The sequence below is a fragment of the Schistocerca piceifrons genome, chromosome 1 (genome assembly GCF_021461385.2).
Source record: "Schistocerca piceifrons isolate TAMUIC-IGC-003096 chromosome 1, iqSchPice1.1, whole genome shotgun sequence".
NCBI lineage: Eukaryota > Metazoa > Arthropoda > Insecta > Orthoptera > Acrididae > Schistocerca > Schistocerca piceifrons.
This window is the reverse complement of record NC_060138.1, coordinates 648,669,982-648,689,452: the sequence shown is the minus strand read 5'-3', so window position 1 is coordinate 648,689,452 and position 19,471 is coordinate 648,669,982. Positions and strand designations below refer to the sequence as shown.

General features: G+C 42.5%; 1 protein-coding gene across 1 annotated transcript in view; it reads left to right on the top strand.

The window, feature by feature from the left end:
• Positions 1-19,471, top strand: part of LOC124786443 (probable G-protein coupled receptor Mth-like 10) — a 244,600-nt gene that overhangs the window by 152,886 nt on the left and 72,243 nt on the right. Inside the window, exons 2-3 of the mRNA XM_047254263.1 lie at positions 2,114-2,327; positions 15,948-16,249. Of these exons, the coding sequence (XP_047110219.1) occupies positions 2,114-2,327; positions 15,948-16,249 (516 nt within the window). The remainder of the gene's footprint in view (positions 1-2,113; positions 2,328-15,947; positions 16,250-19,471) is intronic.

The following is a 19,471-nucleotide window of genomic DNA, read 5'->3' as shown; positions in this document are numbered from 1 at the left end:
AAAGGTTATATTGAAAACAAGATCGCTTTTCCACATTTATGATCATGTCAAGCCTCATAATAGCAAAAATAAGCATTAAATGTGCAGCAAATGTTGCTAAACCCAAATGTTTGTGAAGATCTTTAATAGGTGTTTTACGGTTCAAGGTCTCGTCAAGAAGACCACCCAGAAATTTTGGACTATCAGTTTTACATATTTGCGTTCTAGTCTAGTCAATGACGGAAAATTAGGGACAAAATCGTGTAGTCGCAGTTTTTTGTAAATTGGTAGAAGGATGTATCATGAACCGCATACTAAAAATCTCCAGCGATGAGATGTGGACGAGAGCGTATAAGCACGAAACTCAGTGAAGTTGCTTTAGACAACAGAGCAGGAAATGCTGGGGAGGTATAGTCTGTCTGCAGAATGAAGAGCGAGCAGCACCCGTGGTTCCCGAAAGAACGCTACAGGTGCCGTACAGGATGACAAATAATGTGCAGAGATTTGCATATATTTCGTCCATATTATTAAAGTCTTTGTTTTTCATGTAGTGATAATGTACTTCAACGGCCGGAGTGGCCGAGCGGTTCTAGGCGCTTGTCTGGAACCGCGCGACCGGTACGGTCGCATGTTCGAATCCTGCCTCGGGCATGGATGTGTGTGATGTCCTTAGGTTAGTTAGGTGTAAGTAGTTCTAAGTTCTAGGGGACTGATGACCTCAGATGTTAAGTCCCATAGTGCTCAGACACTTGAACTATTTTTTGATAATGCACTTCTTGGAAACTATACTCTCCCCGCTGAGCATTTCTGAACACTGTGTTGTCAGTTAGTCGTTAGGCGCACTGCTGAGGGACGGTATTACTTTGGTCAGGTTGCCTTCCATTAGGAACGTGGGTGCACTCAGTGACTGTGATATGATTTGCAAATGATGGAGCGCAGCAATCAGTGGTTCTTTTTTTCAGGTTTTCTTTGCCAAATCTAGATCTCAGCTAGTGCCTGGCCATTACCAATCCACTATTTCATACTATGTCAGTTCCGTGTTGTTCGGGCGTCTGTAGCCGAAATCTAGATTTGCCACATAAAACCTGCAAAAAAGGATGACTGATTGCTGTGCTCCATCATTTGTAGATCGATATGACTTTGTTAAGCACTTTGTAGTTGCTTCTTGCGACGTAGTATGTTAGATAGAACGGCGAATAGCAAGCTTGTTCATGCATGAATGAGGGACGTGCATGATCACAACCCCTCACCCTTCTACCCTCTATCTCCACCCCCCCCCCCAACCTGGTACAGCCGCAGTACAACACTATTTATCCCTTAATTTGGTTCTACTGCTCTTAGACGCGGTACACACATTTAATATTTGTTTGTAACCCACTTAATTTAGCAGTAAAAATTAATTTTATTAAAACACCATCGTTAATAATCCGAGACTTTTCCACCCCTGCAATGCGGAAACTATTAGTCCTGGAGTGAAAAAAATGGAAAACATTTTATAGGAAATTTAATGTAGTTTAATTTTGTACTGAGAAACATTTTCTCTAGATCCGATATTACAGTGCAATATCGTATTTATCCTCGAAACCCGGCAAGCGACTTTCAGTTTCAATGTGTCCCTTGTACAGGATTATACTTAATGTATGTACGAGTACAGATTGTAGACACATGGTTGACAACGTATGGAAGTTTGATTCTGGCCGTGAGTCGTACTCGGGTAGCCCAATAGTAGGACGTCCGCTCGCGATAAGCGGGAAATCCGGGTTCGAATCCCGATCTGTCACAAATATTCATTGTCTTCATTCCATTATACAGCTGATGGTTGTCCTTATTCGTAGCTGGAAACACATTTCCTGTATTTGGGCTAGTAGCCACGCTTTTAGAGTTATTCAAGAAAAAATGAAAAAGTGCCCTTTAACCCCCAGACCCACCCTCACAACACACTGTGCTGGAGTTTTACTGTGTTTTTAATGATATTCCCTCGTATCACTTTAAAAAAAAATTGTGACTGCAGGATTTTCCCCCCTATTCTACCATTTTTTATCTTCGTTGACTGGACTATTCCACCGTACGGTATTGTTGCAGCTTGCAACGTACAGAATTTTTCTAATCACACTGGCGTGTTGTGGTTCCGCAGCGGGCTGCGCCGCCGCCAGCTACCTGTGCTGCCCCGGCGGCGGCGGCCTGCCCGGGGGCCGCACGTGCGACGACGGCTCGCCGCTCAACCTGGACAACTGCTCGACCGCCTACTTCCTGGACGCCGCCGCCGAGGCCGAGCCGCTTGCAGTCGGAGACGACGGACACCTCTTCTTCATCGTCTCCGGCATAAGGATCGACGAACCCCCTGGCAAGTACGTCCTAAAGCAAAGTAGTCATAAATCCGAATATTGTTTTGAACAGCACAGTGCTTTACCGGCCACGGTTGGAGCTTGTATGCCGTTGCCTTCCTCCAACCTTTAAACTAACTTGTACAACCAGATATAGTGGGAGCTACAGTTTAATGTTGATGTTGATTTCGAACCACGGTGCGGCTCAGTATTTTTCATGTCAGCAAACACTGACAGAGGTGAAAGAAGTGATGAGTGACAGATAAAACTCCTAGGATGGCTGGAATTTGTAGTCTGGCATTTTACCACAGAGGCACAGAGGGAAACGGCACTCCCATTCGTTTTGCACTGATTGGGCTGGAAATTAACCAGTTTCTTAACTCGTATTTATCTTAAACGTCTATTGCAGTGAATAGAGCGCTGATCAGGGGAAAAGAATAGATTTAGCGAAAAAGACCGCTATTGCTGACTTCTTTCTGCTGCAGGGTATTGGAGCATGTTCTACGCTTAGTCATGGTATTAATTTACGACGTGTAGCCGTAAAGTTTCAATGATCACCTCGAAAAAATAAAGTTACGCAAGCATTTCTTGTTTAATGTATGAAAAACGCCGTCTACGTGATAGCCAGATCCAAAGTGGCTGCCCGATCACCTTCTGATTTAAGTTAGAATAAGGAAGAGTGAGGTCAGCAATCAGCCAGTCAGAATCAAGACCATAAGGCAGGCATTCTCGCTGGCCATTCCTTCTCCTCCTCTTAGCGCTGCTGCACGGTGCTGCCTTCTGACAAGACATTTAGAACCTTTGCGGCAACGGATATTGGAAACACCACCCCTCATGGGGAAATTACTCACCCTGAAAGGCGGCCACGTTGGGCTAGCCACAACCCATTTAGGAGTATTTGAGAAAGATCGGCCTATCAGTTGCATGTTAAATACTTCCTCTGCAGCAGGATTCTGGCCGAGCGACTACAATAACGAATAGCGCACATGAGCAGCTATAAAATGTTACACTGGATAAATTAATTGAGCCCTGTATTCTTACGACAGGTTTCCTGCAAGGAGCTACCCTTAGCTTAATACTCTGAAATGTAGTCATTCTAAGTTCCATTGCCGCACGTAGTCGTAGCTATATAACTTTACTTACGACATACTCAAAAGCATGATAGACGAGCAATGGCAGTGCTCATTATACATCAGTTAAGCAGCTGATCACAATATCTGCTCTGCGTATAAGCTGAATGATCACAACGTTTGGTCACTGTACTGCAACAGAGCACCGTAAGAGTAAGAGAAACAAATTTTTTTTTTTTATAGGATCACCTAACCAGGATCAATTGAACGACAGTAGGTTGGTTGTGAGAGTAAAATAAAGGATTTATTCAATAAATCATATATTTACTCTAAGATCACGGCACATACCACATTAAAATGACAGAGAATAAGCTTCCAACGTAATGAACATGAAGTCTCCTAAAACTGACTGAGAAATTAGCTACAACACAACGAGCACAACAAATTCAACTAAAATATTGAACTGTAAATCTCTCTAGAAGCTAAATTTAATCAAAAATGTTCCGCTAACGCTGTGGGGAGGTACCTCATTTACGTGGAAGACTGCTTGGAAAATGCCACAAGCTTTCCTAATGGCCCGCATCTCGTGGTCGTGCGGTAGCGTTCTCGCTTCCCACGCCCGGGTTCCCGGGTTCGATTCCCGGCGGGGTCAGGGATTTTCTCTGCCTCGTGATGGCTGGGTGTTGTGTGCTGTCCTTAGGTTAGTTAGGTTTAAGTAGTTCTAAGTTCTAGGGGCTGATGACCATAGATGTTAAGTCCCATAGTGCTCAGAGCCAAGAGCCTTTCCTAATGTGTGCAGCTCGCAAATGCGAATTAAAAGCAAGTCCAAGAGCCACGAAACAAAACAATTAATGAGAACAACACAAGCTGCGTACCGAATCCCGCAAATTGTGGGCTGCTCATAAAGGGGGCAGCACTAATGCAATACTTACTCCGAGCTCAGCAAACGTGCCGAACGCCACCAGATCAAGGTCACCCCAGTCGGCGTCAGCAATCGTACACCCCACGCGGCGTCAGAACCAGAAGTGTCTATCCCTCCGCAGCAGGGAAATTATTCTTCTCTAAGCCTGGGTCCTCACGTTTTAGGAAACTCTGTGTGGAAGGGATGTCTCAATGCTATTGCCAACGGGACCACCAAAACGTTGCTTTATTTACATGAATAGGGGGGAAACCTGCGACTTACAGAACGCATCTTAACATGCGAAGAAGAAGGTATTGGCTGCTATCCGTGATCGACTTATTGGATAATCCCTACGCGCTTACGCACAGTGGGGGTTAAGATGCATTTGATTGGATAACAAAATCTGAAGTGTAAGGCTCCGAATTTTCTCAGGGTGACAGAGCAGAGACGCAGCGGCCCGTTCTTAGATCTACATAAAGGGAAGGTGAATTCGTCACGCTCAATGATACGCTAAGCACATGCAGTGACTTAGCGGCAGTCTGCATTCAAAGGAGAAAACCACATTTGCTGACAAAGCGTCGAGCAGGGGCTTACCGCAACCGACTTACGCAAACTGCAAAGCCATGGTGACCAACGTCTCTCCTCTAAAGCCTTTGTGGCTGACGTCCTGTGGTCAAGCCAGATCACAAGACGAACACCTGGGCCCGCTCGTTTCTAACAGGGAAATTGAAAAATAGCCAAGAACTAAGTAGAAAAATAATCGGATATCGCACAGCAATATGTGACTGCCACATCACAACTCTTTGCTTGAGAGAATTATTCCTCCCCGTGTGAAACTACTCCTGTACGTAGACAATATTTGTTTTTACGCGCCAACCATCAGTCTAGATCAGGAAGCGTGTGAGGTGTCAAAGGCAGTGGCCGTATTGATAAGACATTACACAATTTTTCCAGAAAAGTCGCTAAGTGTTCCCTTCACGAAACCAGTTTTACCGGGAGGTTTGGGCAGCGTAAGGCTCTCGACTCATAATATACAAATAAAATCCCGGGCTCGATTTCTTGGTGTTGTATTTGATTCAAGAATGAGTTGGGACTGTCGTATAAAAACGCACCTAGTACATTGGAAAAGTCTTTGAACCTTATGAAGTCACTGAAGAGAGTATGGCGGGGAGCTCACTTTATACCGCGCATCGATACAGTCCCTTAGAGATAACAGATGCATGGTCTACAACAACATTGATAAATCTAGCACTTCTGGACAAATTTCAGCAGAAAAGCTTAAGCATCTGCCTCTGAACTATGCTCTCTTTCCGCACTACGTCCTTCTCCTCAGAGCGACAGAAATGCCTTAAATATTCGCAGAATAATACTGTGTGCCCGTCATATTGTACCATGAATGACGGGTACTAACCGTCGACGCATTAAAAAAGCCGCTCGCTCAAATCCATAATTATAGAAATACGAGGAAAATACAGCTGCATACACCCAAAATAAAATATCAGCAAAATAAAATACACCGAAGTGACTAAGTTCGATACTTCCAGTGTTCCTACATGACTATCACAGAATCTATCAAAACATCCCTCGTAGTTCATCGTACCAGGAAGAAGGGTGGCATGTTATACTCAAATATATACTAATCGATCAAAAATGAATACAGAAAATAAGATTGGAAGAGCTTTGTTCTGTCCAGTAACTACGGAAGAAAGCAAGTTTCAACTACCAGGAGAAGGTTCCATATTTCTAACTGAAACAATCGCTGTTATAAGAGCAATAAAATACGCAAAATCTCCATAGTAATAATAATCACTGACTCAGAATGTTTTCTGAAGTCAATCAGTTACATAAATTAGAACAAAAGAACTACTAAATACATCCTGGAATTAAATCATTATCATCCAGAAAAGAATAATGATCACATTATAGAATTCACATGGATTAAATCTCATTCCGGCAGCAAATACAACAAAAGCCAATCGCCTAGCGAGAGACGTAATTATCAGTGGAAGGCACGTAAACATAAAACTACCATACTTAGATTGCTTCCTGAAAATAAAACAACAAGCGTTTCTCTCCTGGCAGGAAGAATGGAACGAAAGCCAATAAACAAAAAGTTGTTCATACCAAGACGTCCATAGTTTGCAGAATCCATAACATCAAGGAATATAAGCAGCGTCACTTGAGAGAATGTGATTCAATTTCGGATTTTTCCCCGACTACTAAAATAAAACAGACGTATTGGAAACATCCTAGTATCAATGTAATGACGTAACAATTTATGATGGAAATCACATCTTGCTGTGCAAACGCAGTGAGAAAAACGGAATCAATTTTGTAAAGGATATTTCGAGACTAGGATCACTGCCTGCTTCTTTGCACTACCCCAGTTCTTTGGAGACAGAATCAAGAGTGCATTTGACGTCGTACACAGGTTCATACTGTAAGAAGAATAAAAATCTAAAAGAAACCATGGACGTTGGAAAAAATTTAAACTCTGAACTAAATGTTTTAGAACAAACAAGTGGTTAGTGTCAAATTGTACGTAATAGTGTAATTGAGTATATAAGGTGTCCCCAAACGAAAAGGAGACTACAGTTATCTTTAAAGAAATTTTAATAACAGTGTTACAATTAATGTTCATGTGGAAAAGCAGAACTATACCTAATTTCCATTGACACTGATACATCGAGGCCAGCGTGCAGGAAGAGAGTGAACTGCTTCAGTGTAGAAACTCCTGGGTTGCTGACGGATCCAGTTTTCCACAGTGACTTGCACTTCTTATCGCAGTTGAATCTCTGACCTTTCAGAGATTGTTCCAAAGGGCCGAAGATGCGAGTCGTACTGGGAGATATTGGGGCCGTAAAAGAATGTTTCAGAAGCTCCCATCGAAATGTTTGAATAAGTTCGATGGACTTCTTGCCCACATGTGGCCTACATTTCTCCTAGAGAAGCACTATCCCATTCGAGATATTGCCCCTGTGCTTGTTCTTGATGGTCTGTTAGAGCCTTAAGTGTTAAATACTGCTAAGAGTTAATTGTTGCTCCCTGAGGTAGCCAGTCGATGATTTGATATCCTACATTGAAAAAGAAACTGAGCCTCACATTTCCAGCATTCGGGGCAGATTGGTCTTTTTTCCGACGTGGTTAGCCGGGATGCCGTCATTCCATGCTCATCCGCTCGGAGACAGGGTCGAAGTGGTGAACCACGTTCCATCGCATGGCACAGTCTTCTGTTTGAAAGACACTTGGACGCTCACTGTTTATAAAGTTTTCCAAAACAAAGCTTCTCATATAATATATGATGCACATTGTCTTCTCTTAGCGACGACACAACAGCAATGTCACGTGTGGTGATACCACGAGTCGTTCGTATGAGCTCCTCCACAGCCGAAATCACAGCACTGGTAGCGACAACGTGATCCTACTCAGGACATGGCGTGTCCTTCATGTTTACACGTCCCACCTCTTAACGATATTATGTACCGTGCAAGACACTGCTCTCCGAACACCTCTTTCATCCCGCGACAAATCTGTGAATCATGCTGCCCCTCTGCGAGAAGAATTTAGATAACTGCTCTTTCTGCTGATCGGGAGGAATCCAGCATACAAAAAACTACGGAAACAACTCTCCAGAAATGAGTAAATTACTGCGAAGCCGTAACTCCGCTTATGCAACTGGGAACAGCACCGTGCCAGCTCTCGGCAAACACATTCATCAACTGGAATTACATACAACGCCGCTACAGCGAATGTCTCCTTTTAAATTGGGCTTACCTTATATATATGCTCTTATCGTAGCACAAAAATGCGAATACGTCCTGGACAGCGTTAGGGACGTAAAAGAAGGATTACATTATGTCATGACGTATAACATGACTACGTCATGTCATCCAAAATGGCATTTGTCATGACGTGCAATATGACACAACTTTGCTTAAAGTTTAGGATGCATGCTTCTTCAGACTGGGCATTTCATTTTATAGATGCACCCCCCCCCCCCCCCCGTCCTATTGTTGATGTATCCCACTCTCTACCAGCGCAAAATCTGTATCTATTTGTTCTTACACTACACCCGGACATGTAACAGGTGGTAGGTCTAAGAGCTCACTGCGCTGCGAAAGTAGGGTTAACCCATAAAAAAGCGCGAATATTTCAAAATATTTTGCTTTAAATGTCTTGAAGTCGAAAAGCTAGTTCCCTTGTTTTACATACCAGACTTTGCCCACAACATATTCGACTTTTTTTGTGCTACAGTAACAGCATTTTTCATTATGGTTCCCAACGTTAACTGTACCATAATTTTGACATTACACCGCCATAGCTTGGTAACCGATGTAGATTTTTGTTGACTTGAGGGACGACTGATGGATCTTTCGTACCATGTTCCCTATATCGTGGCAACGGATAAAGCTTTCACAAAACAGGAAGACCATTAATTACATGTATTTGTCTACCTTCTTATAAAATTCGAATCAATTGAAATATAGAAGTGACTGGCGTAAAAACACGTTTTTTGCGCGTGAAATCCGAATGAAGTTACAGTTTTGAAAGCGAGTCTTCAATTTTATCGTAAGAATGCCTTTTTTTATTTATTTGATTCCGTTTAAACCGTTACAGCGAATTCAGTTAACGTAAGAACGAGTTTTATGTGCTACATTTTAGATCGTCGTATCTTGACAATGATAAAAATTATTGGATTAAAACAAAATCGTTTTGACTTTATGCAATCATCTGCTTTCGTGCAAAGTGTGAAACGATTCACACAAGTTTAAAGTATAGAAGTGGCGCGCTTTAAAAACTACCCAGAAAAAAACGTGTTTTTTGTTTGTCAAAACCAAAAGAAACAAGATTATTGTTTCAAACGGTTAAAACTTAGCCATCTTAGGTCAAGGTCGATACATTGTTGGAACAAAGTTGAACCGACAGTCTCACTCCAGTCCGGAGTTCAAATGGTACGATTAGCCGAACATTAATTTCAGTCCAATTAATATCTTTTGCAAAAGGAATTTCTCGATTCGCACAATTTGCCTGGGTGCCAGCACCGGTTCGTCGTTCAAACCTTGTTTAATACAACGTAACATAGGTACAGTCAGACGGATACACGAATGGCCCACACACACACACACACACACACACACACACACACACACACACTCACTAAATCATTTAATGCTGAAAAAATTATAAAGTTCGAAGTAGGTGAATATTTCAACTCTTGAATCAACAGTTAACTGGCAGTTCACACGTTTCAGCTTTTAAAGTAGGTCTTGAGTACGAACTTCACTTTTAAGTGATCGCAGTTACTGCCTTGAATTACGGTACTAATAATGACACTGAATGTCCACTGGATGTTCAAAGATAAAATTCTGAGCCGATATAAAAATGCAATACCGGTCTTGGCAAGTCGAAAATTAATTTAGAAGACACATTTTAATTTCAAACCGGTTTTTAGTAATCTTCTTACGGCACACTCCATACATTTGACGTCATACTTTCATATTCATTTAACTTCAAAGATGAAATTTCTGTTATGCTCCGAAGATGAGTGCGACAAATAACAAGAAATACTCCTGTGTAGAACAGGTCTACCTTCGTGTACGATTAAAGCCAGATCGCTCCTTCTAAGTTTTATTACACTTGTTGTCAGCAATTACATAAAAACTAAGAATGATGAAGAAGTCAGCGACAATATTGCAGCGAGCGGCTTCAGCGCATGGAGGTAAGAATAAGGGGAGATGGCGCTACGTATCCCAGCCGTACTACGTTTTGAAGCCATGGGGGCGTGGCTCGCTGCCATGACACTCTGACCAAAACATTGCCAGTGTGCTATAGCGCTGCGTGTATTACAGTCGCTAATTGCACCATATACGCATGTAACGTCATCAGATTGGTTGTTTCAAAGTTTTTGTTTAAAATAAAATCTCGTAAAGGCGAAATTCCGCGTTTTTTCTGATTAAAAATAGTTTTTAATGTAATATTACGAATAGCTAGCCTTCAATGTAAACGATACAGTTTTGTTAATTCAGTAATAAACGTTATCACAAACTAAATAACAGAAACTGAAAACTAAGTTAGCTATACCCTCCCTCCGAAGCCCCATAAATACATCTTGTTTGTAATACGTACTGGGACATTTCAGTTACGTTACACTACTGGCAAACACTGTTCATTACCACCAATATTTACTGAAACACGGTACATAGAATGGCAAATCTACACAGTGTCCTGTTTAGGCCTATACTTTACGCCAGTTAATGTAGTGTTAGCTTTTAATTTGGTACATGATGAAGACAAAGTGAGTTACTCAACACTTCGATTATCGACGATACGTACGTATTATACTGAAACGTGAACCTGAAAACTAAGAATTTAATTCTTTGAATTAACATACCTTTTGCAAATGTTTTGGGTGTGAAGGGAAAACTGATGGTACAGCATTTTCTCGGAGCCTTACTGTTGAAAGGGAAGTTCGGTCTATATACTCTTCTCGGAAATGCTGAGAACATATAGTGCTCCATTTAGACGCACGCCAATTCTTCCTCCTCACGGCATTCTCCCACAGAGCTTTCCGACTTTCATTTTTAGGAAATCTAAAATCATACAGGAGAAAAACACGCTATAGTACAAATACCGATGTAGCACACGTTCATTCACAATGAAGTTGTAAAATCACACTTAACGAGACAACTTACACATGAAATGTTATTCCCCTCGATTTCGCATCACAATCAGAACGATTCGTACATCCGAACACCACACAAGTCACCATAATAGCGCAAAATCCTTCCAAAAGCGAGCGACAAGCCTATGCACACAAGCTTACAGCAGCAATGTTTTGGTCGGATTGAGATGGCTACCCTCGGCTTCACATAGCTTCACAGCTGTGACGTCACGGCGTCTCCCTCTATTCTTACCTCCATGCTTCAGCGCAAGTATGCCGTCTCTGGCGCTTGTAGTAACGCCTTTCGCATTCAACTGTTCAGGCGCGCGTTGGACAAGAGCACGAAATACACTACTCAGCGCCGACAGATTGCACCTTAGTGTAGCATTATATATACTTGTTATGAGTTTGCACATAAAATAAAATTACATTGTACACGAGCATCATTTCCTCCCCATCCCCCTCCCAACGCGATTCTGCACGTGGTCTTTTCAAGCATTTGTTACAGCGTTTGCGCGCTTTAACGATAGCAATTTCAATCTGAAGACGACTTTAAGTATGCGTGCCCTAAAATGTACAAAGTGGGTCAAACGTTACTCTGCTGTATTTGTAAATCATTTTAATTTATGACTGATAGAAAGTATGTACGCCAGCAGCTAATAACACGTTTATAAAAACATTTCGTACCGTATAGATACAAAGCTGGAGTTCGCCCTAGTAACAGATTGACAGACTCAACATCGTCTGCAGAAACTGCACTGTCCCGCTCGCAGCTGGAGAGACAGCAAGTACTGTCGAACTGCACTGACGAGACAACTATATGAACTGCCTCTAACTGGTTTCACTCATACTGACTGGGTGAGTTGGGCACGACTAGCAGTCAAACATATGTCAACAAGAGGACCCAACTACAATCGTTTGCGAGTAAAACAGAGATTGAAAATTTTAGACGTGCATATATACTTTATGTGGTAGCTTGAATTCAAGGTGTCAGCAGCCGAGCGGATAAACGCTTAGTTTCGTAAGTGCGAAATCTCTGGTTCGAATCTTGCTGCTAGTATTTTTTTTTTTTCATTCTCAAGTAATGTTAACTACAGATTTATTACGACATTGTACGAGGTGCATTCATGTTCTAAGGTCTCCGATTTTTTTTTTCTAATTAACTACTCACCCGAAACAGATGAAACTGGCGTTACTTCTCGACTTAATCGCCCTGCAGACGTACACATTTTTCACAACGCTGACGCCATGATTCCATGGCAGCGGCGAAGGCTTCTTTAGGAGTCTGTTTTGACCACTGGAAAATCGCTGAGGCAATAGCAGCCCGGCTGGTGAATGTGCGGCCACGGAGAGTGTCTTTCATTGTTGGAAAATGCCAAAAGTCACTAGGAGCCAGGTCAGGTGAGTAGGGAGCATGAGGAATCACTTCAAAGTTGTTATCACGAAGCAACTGTTGCGTAACGTTAGCTCGATGTGCGGGTGCGTTGTCTTGGTGAAACAGCATACGCGCAGCCCTTCCCGGACGTTTTTGTTGCAGTGCAGGAAGGAATTTGTTCTTCAAAACATTTTCGTAGGATGCACCTGTTACCGTAGTGCCCTTTGGAATGCACTGTCCCCCTCACTGTCCCAGAACATGGACACTATATTTTTTCAGCACTGGCGGTTATCCGAAATTTTTTTGGTGGCGGTGAATCTGTGTGCTTCCATTGAGCTGACTGGCGCTTTGTATCTGGATTGAAAAATGGCATCCACGTCTCATCCATTGCCACAACCGACGAAAAGGAAGTCCCATTCATGCTGTCGTTGCGTGTCAACATTGCTTGGCAACATGCCACACGAGCAGCCATGTGGTCGTCCGTCAGCATTCGTGGCACCCACCTGGATGACACTTTTCGCATTTCCAGGTCGCCATGCAGGATTGTGTGCACAGAACCCACAGAAATGCCAACTCTGGAGGCGATCTGTTCAACAGTCATTCGGCGATCTCCCAAAACAACTCTCTACACTTTCTCGCGTCAGACTGGCTTGTGCGAGCCCGAGGTTGTTTAGGTTTGTTGTCACACGTTTCTAGCATTTGTAGACTTAGAGAAAGCTTTTGACAATGTTAACTGGAATACTCTCTTTCAAATTCTGAAGGTGGCAGGGGTAAAATACAGGGAGCGAAAGGCTATTTACAATTTGTACAGAAACCAGATGGCAGTTATAAGAGTCGAGGGGCATGAAAGGGAAGCAGTGGTTGGGAAGGGAGTGAGACAGGGTTATAGCCTCTCCCCGATGTTATTCAATCTGTATATGGAGCAAGCAGTAAAGGAAACAAAAGAAAAATTCGGAGTAGGTATTAAAATTCATGGAGAAGAAATAAAAACTTTGAGGTTCGCCGATGACATTGTAATTCTGTCAGAGACAGCTAAGGACTTGGAAGAGCAGTTGAACGGAATGGACAGTGTCTTGAAAGGAGGATATAAGATGAACATCAACAAAAGCAAAACAAGGATAATGGAATGTAGTCGAATTAAGTCGGGTGATGCTGAGGGAATCAAAGTAGGAAATGAGACACTTAAAGTAGTAAAGGAGTTTTGCTATTTGGGGAGCAAAATAACTGATGATGGTCGAAGTAGAGAGGATATAAAATGTAGACTGGCAATGGCAAGGAAAGCGTTTCTGAAGAAGAGAAATTTGTTAACATCGAGTATAGATTTAAGTGTCAGGAAGTCGTTTCTGAAAGTATTTGTATGGAATTTAGCCATGTATGGAAGTGAAACATAGACGATAAATAGTTTGGGCAAGAAGAGAATAGAATCTTTCGAAATGTGGTGCTACAGAAGAATGTTGAAGATTAGGTCGGTAGATCACGTAACTAATGAGGAGGTATTGAATAGGATTGGGGAGAAGAGAAGTTTGTGGCACAACTTGACTAGAAGAAGGGATCGGCTGGTAGGACATGTCCTGTGGCATCAAGGGATCACAAATTTAGCATTGGAGGGCAGCGTGGAGGGTAAAAATCGTAGAGGGAGACCAAGAGATGAATACACTAAGCAGATTCAGAAGGATGTAGGTTGCAGTAGGTACTGGGAGATGAAGAAGCTTGCAGAGGATAGAGTAGCATGGAGAGCTGCATCAAACCAGTCTCAGGACTAAAGACCACAACAACAACAACAACAACAACGAGAAATATTTTAAGTTGCTGATTTTTATGTCCAGTATGTTGACAGTTACTTTTCTGGAAAAATAGTTGCACTGGAACGATTATGCATATATTGAAGTTTTTTATTGATTGGAGACTCCATAGAGTGCTGTGTGCACAATGACCATATGATAAATAAAATTAGAAGGGAGATCTGCATTGGCCGTAATTTTGATGATTTACTAACAGAAAAATCGATTTTCGATCACATAATGATCATCTTCGGTGCTGGAAGTTAAACATTTCACATAGCGATCAGTGAATGAGAAACACAAGACCACAAATACACCTGAGTATAAACCAACTGCTGGTAAGAACATACCTTTAGCGTACAAATTAAAGCTCGTAGACACTGGTGTCTAGTTATTAGCAGTCACAGAAGTTATGAAACGATCGCACGTCACAGAGGGCGTTCCAAGCCCCTTTTACAACGAGATCTGCTGTATAGGTGGATGTAAACAGCGGCTTCAGTTATTGTGATCGTTTCATAGCTTCTGTGACTGCTAGTAACTAGATACCAGTGCCTACGAGCTTTAATTTGTACGCTAAAGGTATGTTCTTACCAGCAGTTGGTTTATACTCACAAGGGAACCTCCCAATCGCACCCCCCCTCAGATTTAGTTATAAGTTGACACAGTGGATAGGCCTTGAAAAACTGAACACAGATCAATCGAGAAAACAGGAAGAAGTTGTGCGGAACTATGAAAAAATATGCAAAATATACAAACTGAGTAGTGCATGCACAGCATAGGCATCAACAAGGACAGAGCAAGCCCATGGGTGCCGTGGTCCCGTGGTTAGCGTGAGCAGCTGCGGAACGAGAGGTCCTGGGTTCAAGCCTTCCCTTAGGTCAAAACTTTTTAATTTTCAGTTTGTGACAAGCGCTTATGTTTTCATCATGTGACAAACGCTTACGTTTTCATCACTTTTTTGGGAGTGATTATCACATCCACAAGAAAACCTAAATCGGGCAAGGTAGAAGAATCTTTTTACCCATTCGCCAAGTGTACAAGTTAGGTGAGTCGACAACATATTCCTGTCGTATGACGCACATGCCATCGCCAGTGTCATATAGAATATATCAGACGTGTTTTCCTGTGGAGGAATCGGTTGACCTATGACCTTGCGATCAAATGTTTTCGGTTCCCATTGGAGAGGCATGTCCTTTCGTCTACTAATCGCACGGTTTTGCGGTGCAGTCGCAAAACACAGACACTAAACTTATTACAGTGAACAGAGACGTCAATGAACGAACGGACAGATCATAACTTTGCGAAAATAAAGAAAATCAAAACTTTCACCGAAGGGAAGACTTGAACCAAGGACCTCTCATTCCGCAGCTACTCACGCTAACCACGAGACCACGGCGCTCCTAAGGTCGTGCTAGCAATGATGTTGCTTATCTTTCACATGGACTACTCAGTTTGCTTATTTTTTCATGGTTCCAAACAACTTCTTCCTGTTTTCTCGATTGATCTGTGTTTAGTTTTTCAAGGCCTGTCGAATGTGCCAACCTATAACTAAGTCTGAGGGGGGTGTGATGGGGAGGTTCCCTTGTCAGTTGTATTCGTGGTCTTTTGTTTCTTATTCACTGATGGCTATTGAAGTGTTTAACTTCCAGCACTGAAGATGATCATTATGTGATCGAAAATCGATTTTGCTGTTAATAAATCAGCAAAATTACGGCCAATACTGACCTTCCTTCTAATTTCATTGAAGTTTTTTGATACTGTTTCTCGCAGGAACTGAGATGTGTATAATGCGCGGAGGTTTTATTTGACAGTATCTCAAAACTGTGGCACGCCACCTGAAGAGCGCTGGTCGGCAGGTTCTGCGTGACGGAGATGTGGCCCAACCGCAGCGTGGCGGGCGCGGTGGTGTGCTTCCCCGACGAGGAGGACGTCGGGCGGACGCCGGGCGCCGTGGTGTCGGCGTACGGCGTGCTGCTGCAGGTGTCGGTCGCCTTCCTGCTGGCCACGCTCGCCATCTACCTGTGGCTGCCGCCGCTGCGCGATCGCGACGGGCTCTGCCTCAGCGGCTACATGGGCTCGCTCGCCCTGGGCAGCTTCGGGCTCGGCCTGCTGCAGCTCACCAGCCACGTCATCGGCGACGTCCAGTGCGTCTTCATGGGTGAGCTTCTCTCCTACCAGTTCCTGTCCATCGAAGTAGAGGCTAAGGTCAGATGTAGCGCACGCTGTCGCACGATCGAATTCCCAAATCGTCAGATGACGAGCGGTCGAGCGCGGTCTCTTTCGGTTCCATACGTCTTGTACGCGGATGTCTAATCAACTCTCACCTGTCGTATAATTAAAATAAAACGAGAATCACATTTCTGTCTGTGCACACAAGACGTAGAATTGATTAAGATAAACTACAGGGCACATGTGATAGATCTATTACGTCAACACAGAACTTTGTGAAAGTAAAGAGTTTAAAATAATACACGTCTTTAGTTTCACGTTGTTACGGTAGCTCCTTGTCCTGAAATAAAACGCAGTATAATCTTGCCTCGATTTTCAAAATTTTTAAAAACAATCTGTTAATCTTCTTCTTAATCTCCGTATTCGGTCGTATTCCTTCATCCGTCAAAATTATCAATAATGCAGCTCTGTCGCATTCTCAAAATAATGTAATCAAGTATAAATTAAATTCCTTCAAAATGAAACACCAGTCGAAACCAGCATAGAGGACATATTCTCTTCACTCTCGAATAAGAGAATTTTTTTTCGTTTCTTCCTATAAAGATAAGTATTTCTCATGGGTATAATGCAGACAAAGTACATTTCGACTCGTCTCTTCCACTCTCCCCAGAAAGAGAAACATAAACCAAAGATACAAAAGCCTCACATCGACGGATCATAGAGTATCATAAATATCGATACTTTTTCACAAAATGGTTCAAATGCTCTGAGCACTAAGGGACTTAACAGCTGAGGTCAACAGTCCCCTAGAACTTAGAACTACTTAAACCTAACTAACCTAAGGACATCACACACATCCACACACGCCCGAGACAGGATTCGAATCTGCGACCTTAGCGGTCGCGCGGTTCCAGACTGAAGCGCCTAGAACCGCTCGGCCAGTCCGGCCGGCATATTTTTTCACAGATGACATTTATGCAGAATAGTTTACATCGAATAATAATTACATTTTTGTTTAATTTAAATAATCAGTATTAGAAACAAGAAATTATAATATTTTTAGCAGATTTATATGTTGATAAGTTCAAAATTCTCTGCTGATAAGTGGTATGTGGAAACATAGACACATATGATAACCAATGTTCTCAGTAGAAACTTGAAAATACAGCGACATAGGCTTTCAGAAATAAAGGAAGATAAATAAACGTGTCATAAGAAACGCAGCTCCCCATGAACCATGGACCTTGCCGTTGGTGGGGAGGCTTGCGTGCCTCAGTGATACAGATGGCCGTACCGTAGGTGCAACCACAACGGAGGGGTATCTGTTGAGAGGCCAGACAAACGTGTGGTTCCTGAAGAGGGGCAGCAGCCTTTTCAGTAGTTGCAGGGGCAACAGTCTGGATGATTGACTGATCTGGCCTTGTGACACTAACCAAAACGGCCTTGCTGTGCTGGTACTGCGAACGGCTGAAAGCAAGGGGAAACTACAGCCGTAATTTTTCCCGAGGGCATGCAGCTTTACTGTATGATTAAATGATGATGGCGTCCTCTTGGGTAAAATATTCCGGAGGTAAAATAGTCCCCCATTCGGATCTCCGGGCGGGGACTACTCAAGAGGATGTCGTTATCAGGACAAAGAAAACTGGCGTTCCACGGATCGGAGCGTGGAATGTCAGATCTCTTAATCGGGCAGGTAGGTTAGAAAATTTAAAAAGGGAAATGGATAGGTTAAAGTTAGATATAGTGGGAATTAGTGAAGTTCGGTGGCAGGAGGAACAAGACTTCTGGTCATGTGGCTACAGAGTTATAAACACAAAATCAAATAGGGGTAATGCAGGAGTAGGTTTAATAATGAATAGGAAAATAGGAATGCGGGTAAGCTACTAGAAACAGCATAGTGAACGCATTATTGCGGCCAAGATAGATACGAAGCTCACGCCTACTACAGTAGTACAAGTTTATATGCCAATTAGCTCTGCAGATGGCAAATAAATTGAAGAAATGTATGATGAAATAAGAGAAATTATTCAGATAGTGAAGGGTCGAAAATTTAATAGTCATGGGTGACTGGAATTCGATAGTAGGAAAAGGGATAGAAGGAAACGTAGTAGGTGAATATGGATTGGGGCTAAGAAATGAAAGAGGAAGCCGCCTGGTAGAATTCTGCGCAGAGCACAACTTAATCATAGCTAACACTTCGTTCAAGAATCATAAAAGAAGGCTGTATACATGGAAGAAGCCTGGAGATACAGACAGGTTTCAGATAGATTATCTAATGGTAAGACAGAGATTTAGGAACCAGGTTTTAAATTGTAAGACATTTCCAGGGGCAGATGTGGACTCTGACCACAATCTATTGGTTATGACCCGTAGATTAAAACTGAAGAAACTGCAAAAAGGTTGGAATTTAAGGAGATGGGACCTGGATAAACTGAAAGAACCAGAGGTTGTACAGAGTTTCAGGGAGAGCGTAAGGGAACAATTGACAGGAATGGGGGAAAGAAATGCAGTAGAAGAAGAATGGGTAGCTTTGAGGGATGAAGTAGTGAAGGCAGCAGAGGATCAAATAGGTAAAAAGACGAGGGCTAGTAGAAAACCTTGGGTAACAGAAGATATATTGAATTTAATTGATGAAAGGAGAAAATATAAAAATGCAGTAAATGAAGCAGGCAAAAAGGAATACAAACGTCTCAAAAATGAGATTGACAGGAAGTGCAAAATGGCTAAGCAGGGATGGCTAGAGGACAAATGTAAGGATGTAGAGGCTTATCTCACAAGGGGGGTAAGATAGATACTGCCTATAGGAAAATTAAAGAGACCTTTGGAGATAAGAGAACCACTTGCATGAACATCAAGAGCTCAGATGGAAACCCAGTTCTAAGCAAAGAAGGGAAAGCAGAAAGATGGAAGGAGTATATAGAAGGTCTATACAAGGGCGATGTACTTTAGGACAATATTGTGAAAATGGAAGAGGATGTAGATGAAGATGAAATGGGAGATATGATACTGCGTGAAGAGTTTTTTCAGAGCACTGAAAGACCTGAGTCGAAACAAGGCCCCCGGAATAGACAACATTCCATTGGAACTACTGACGGCCTTGGGAGAGCCAGTCCTGACAAAACTCTACCATCTGGTGAGCAAGATGTATGAGACAGGCGAAATACCCTCAGACTTCAAGAAGAATGTAATAATTCCAATCCCAAAGAAAGCA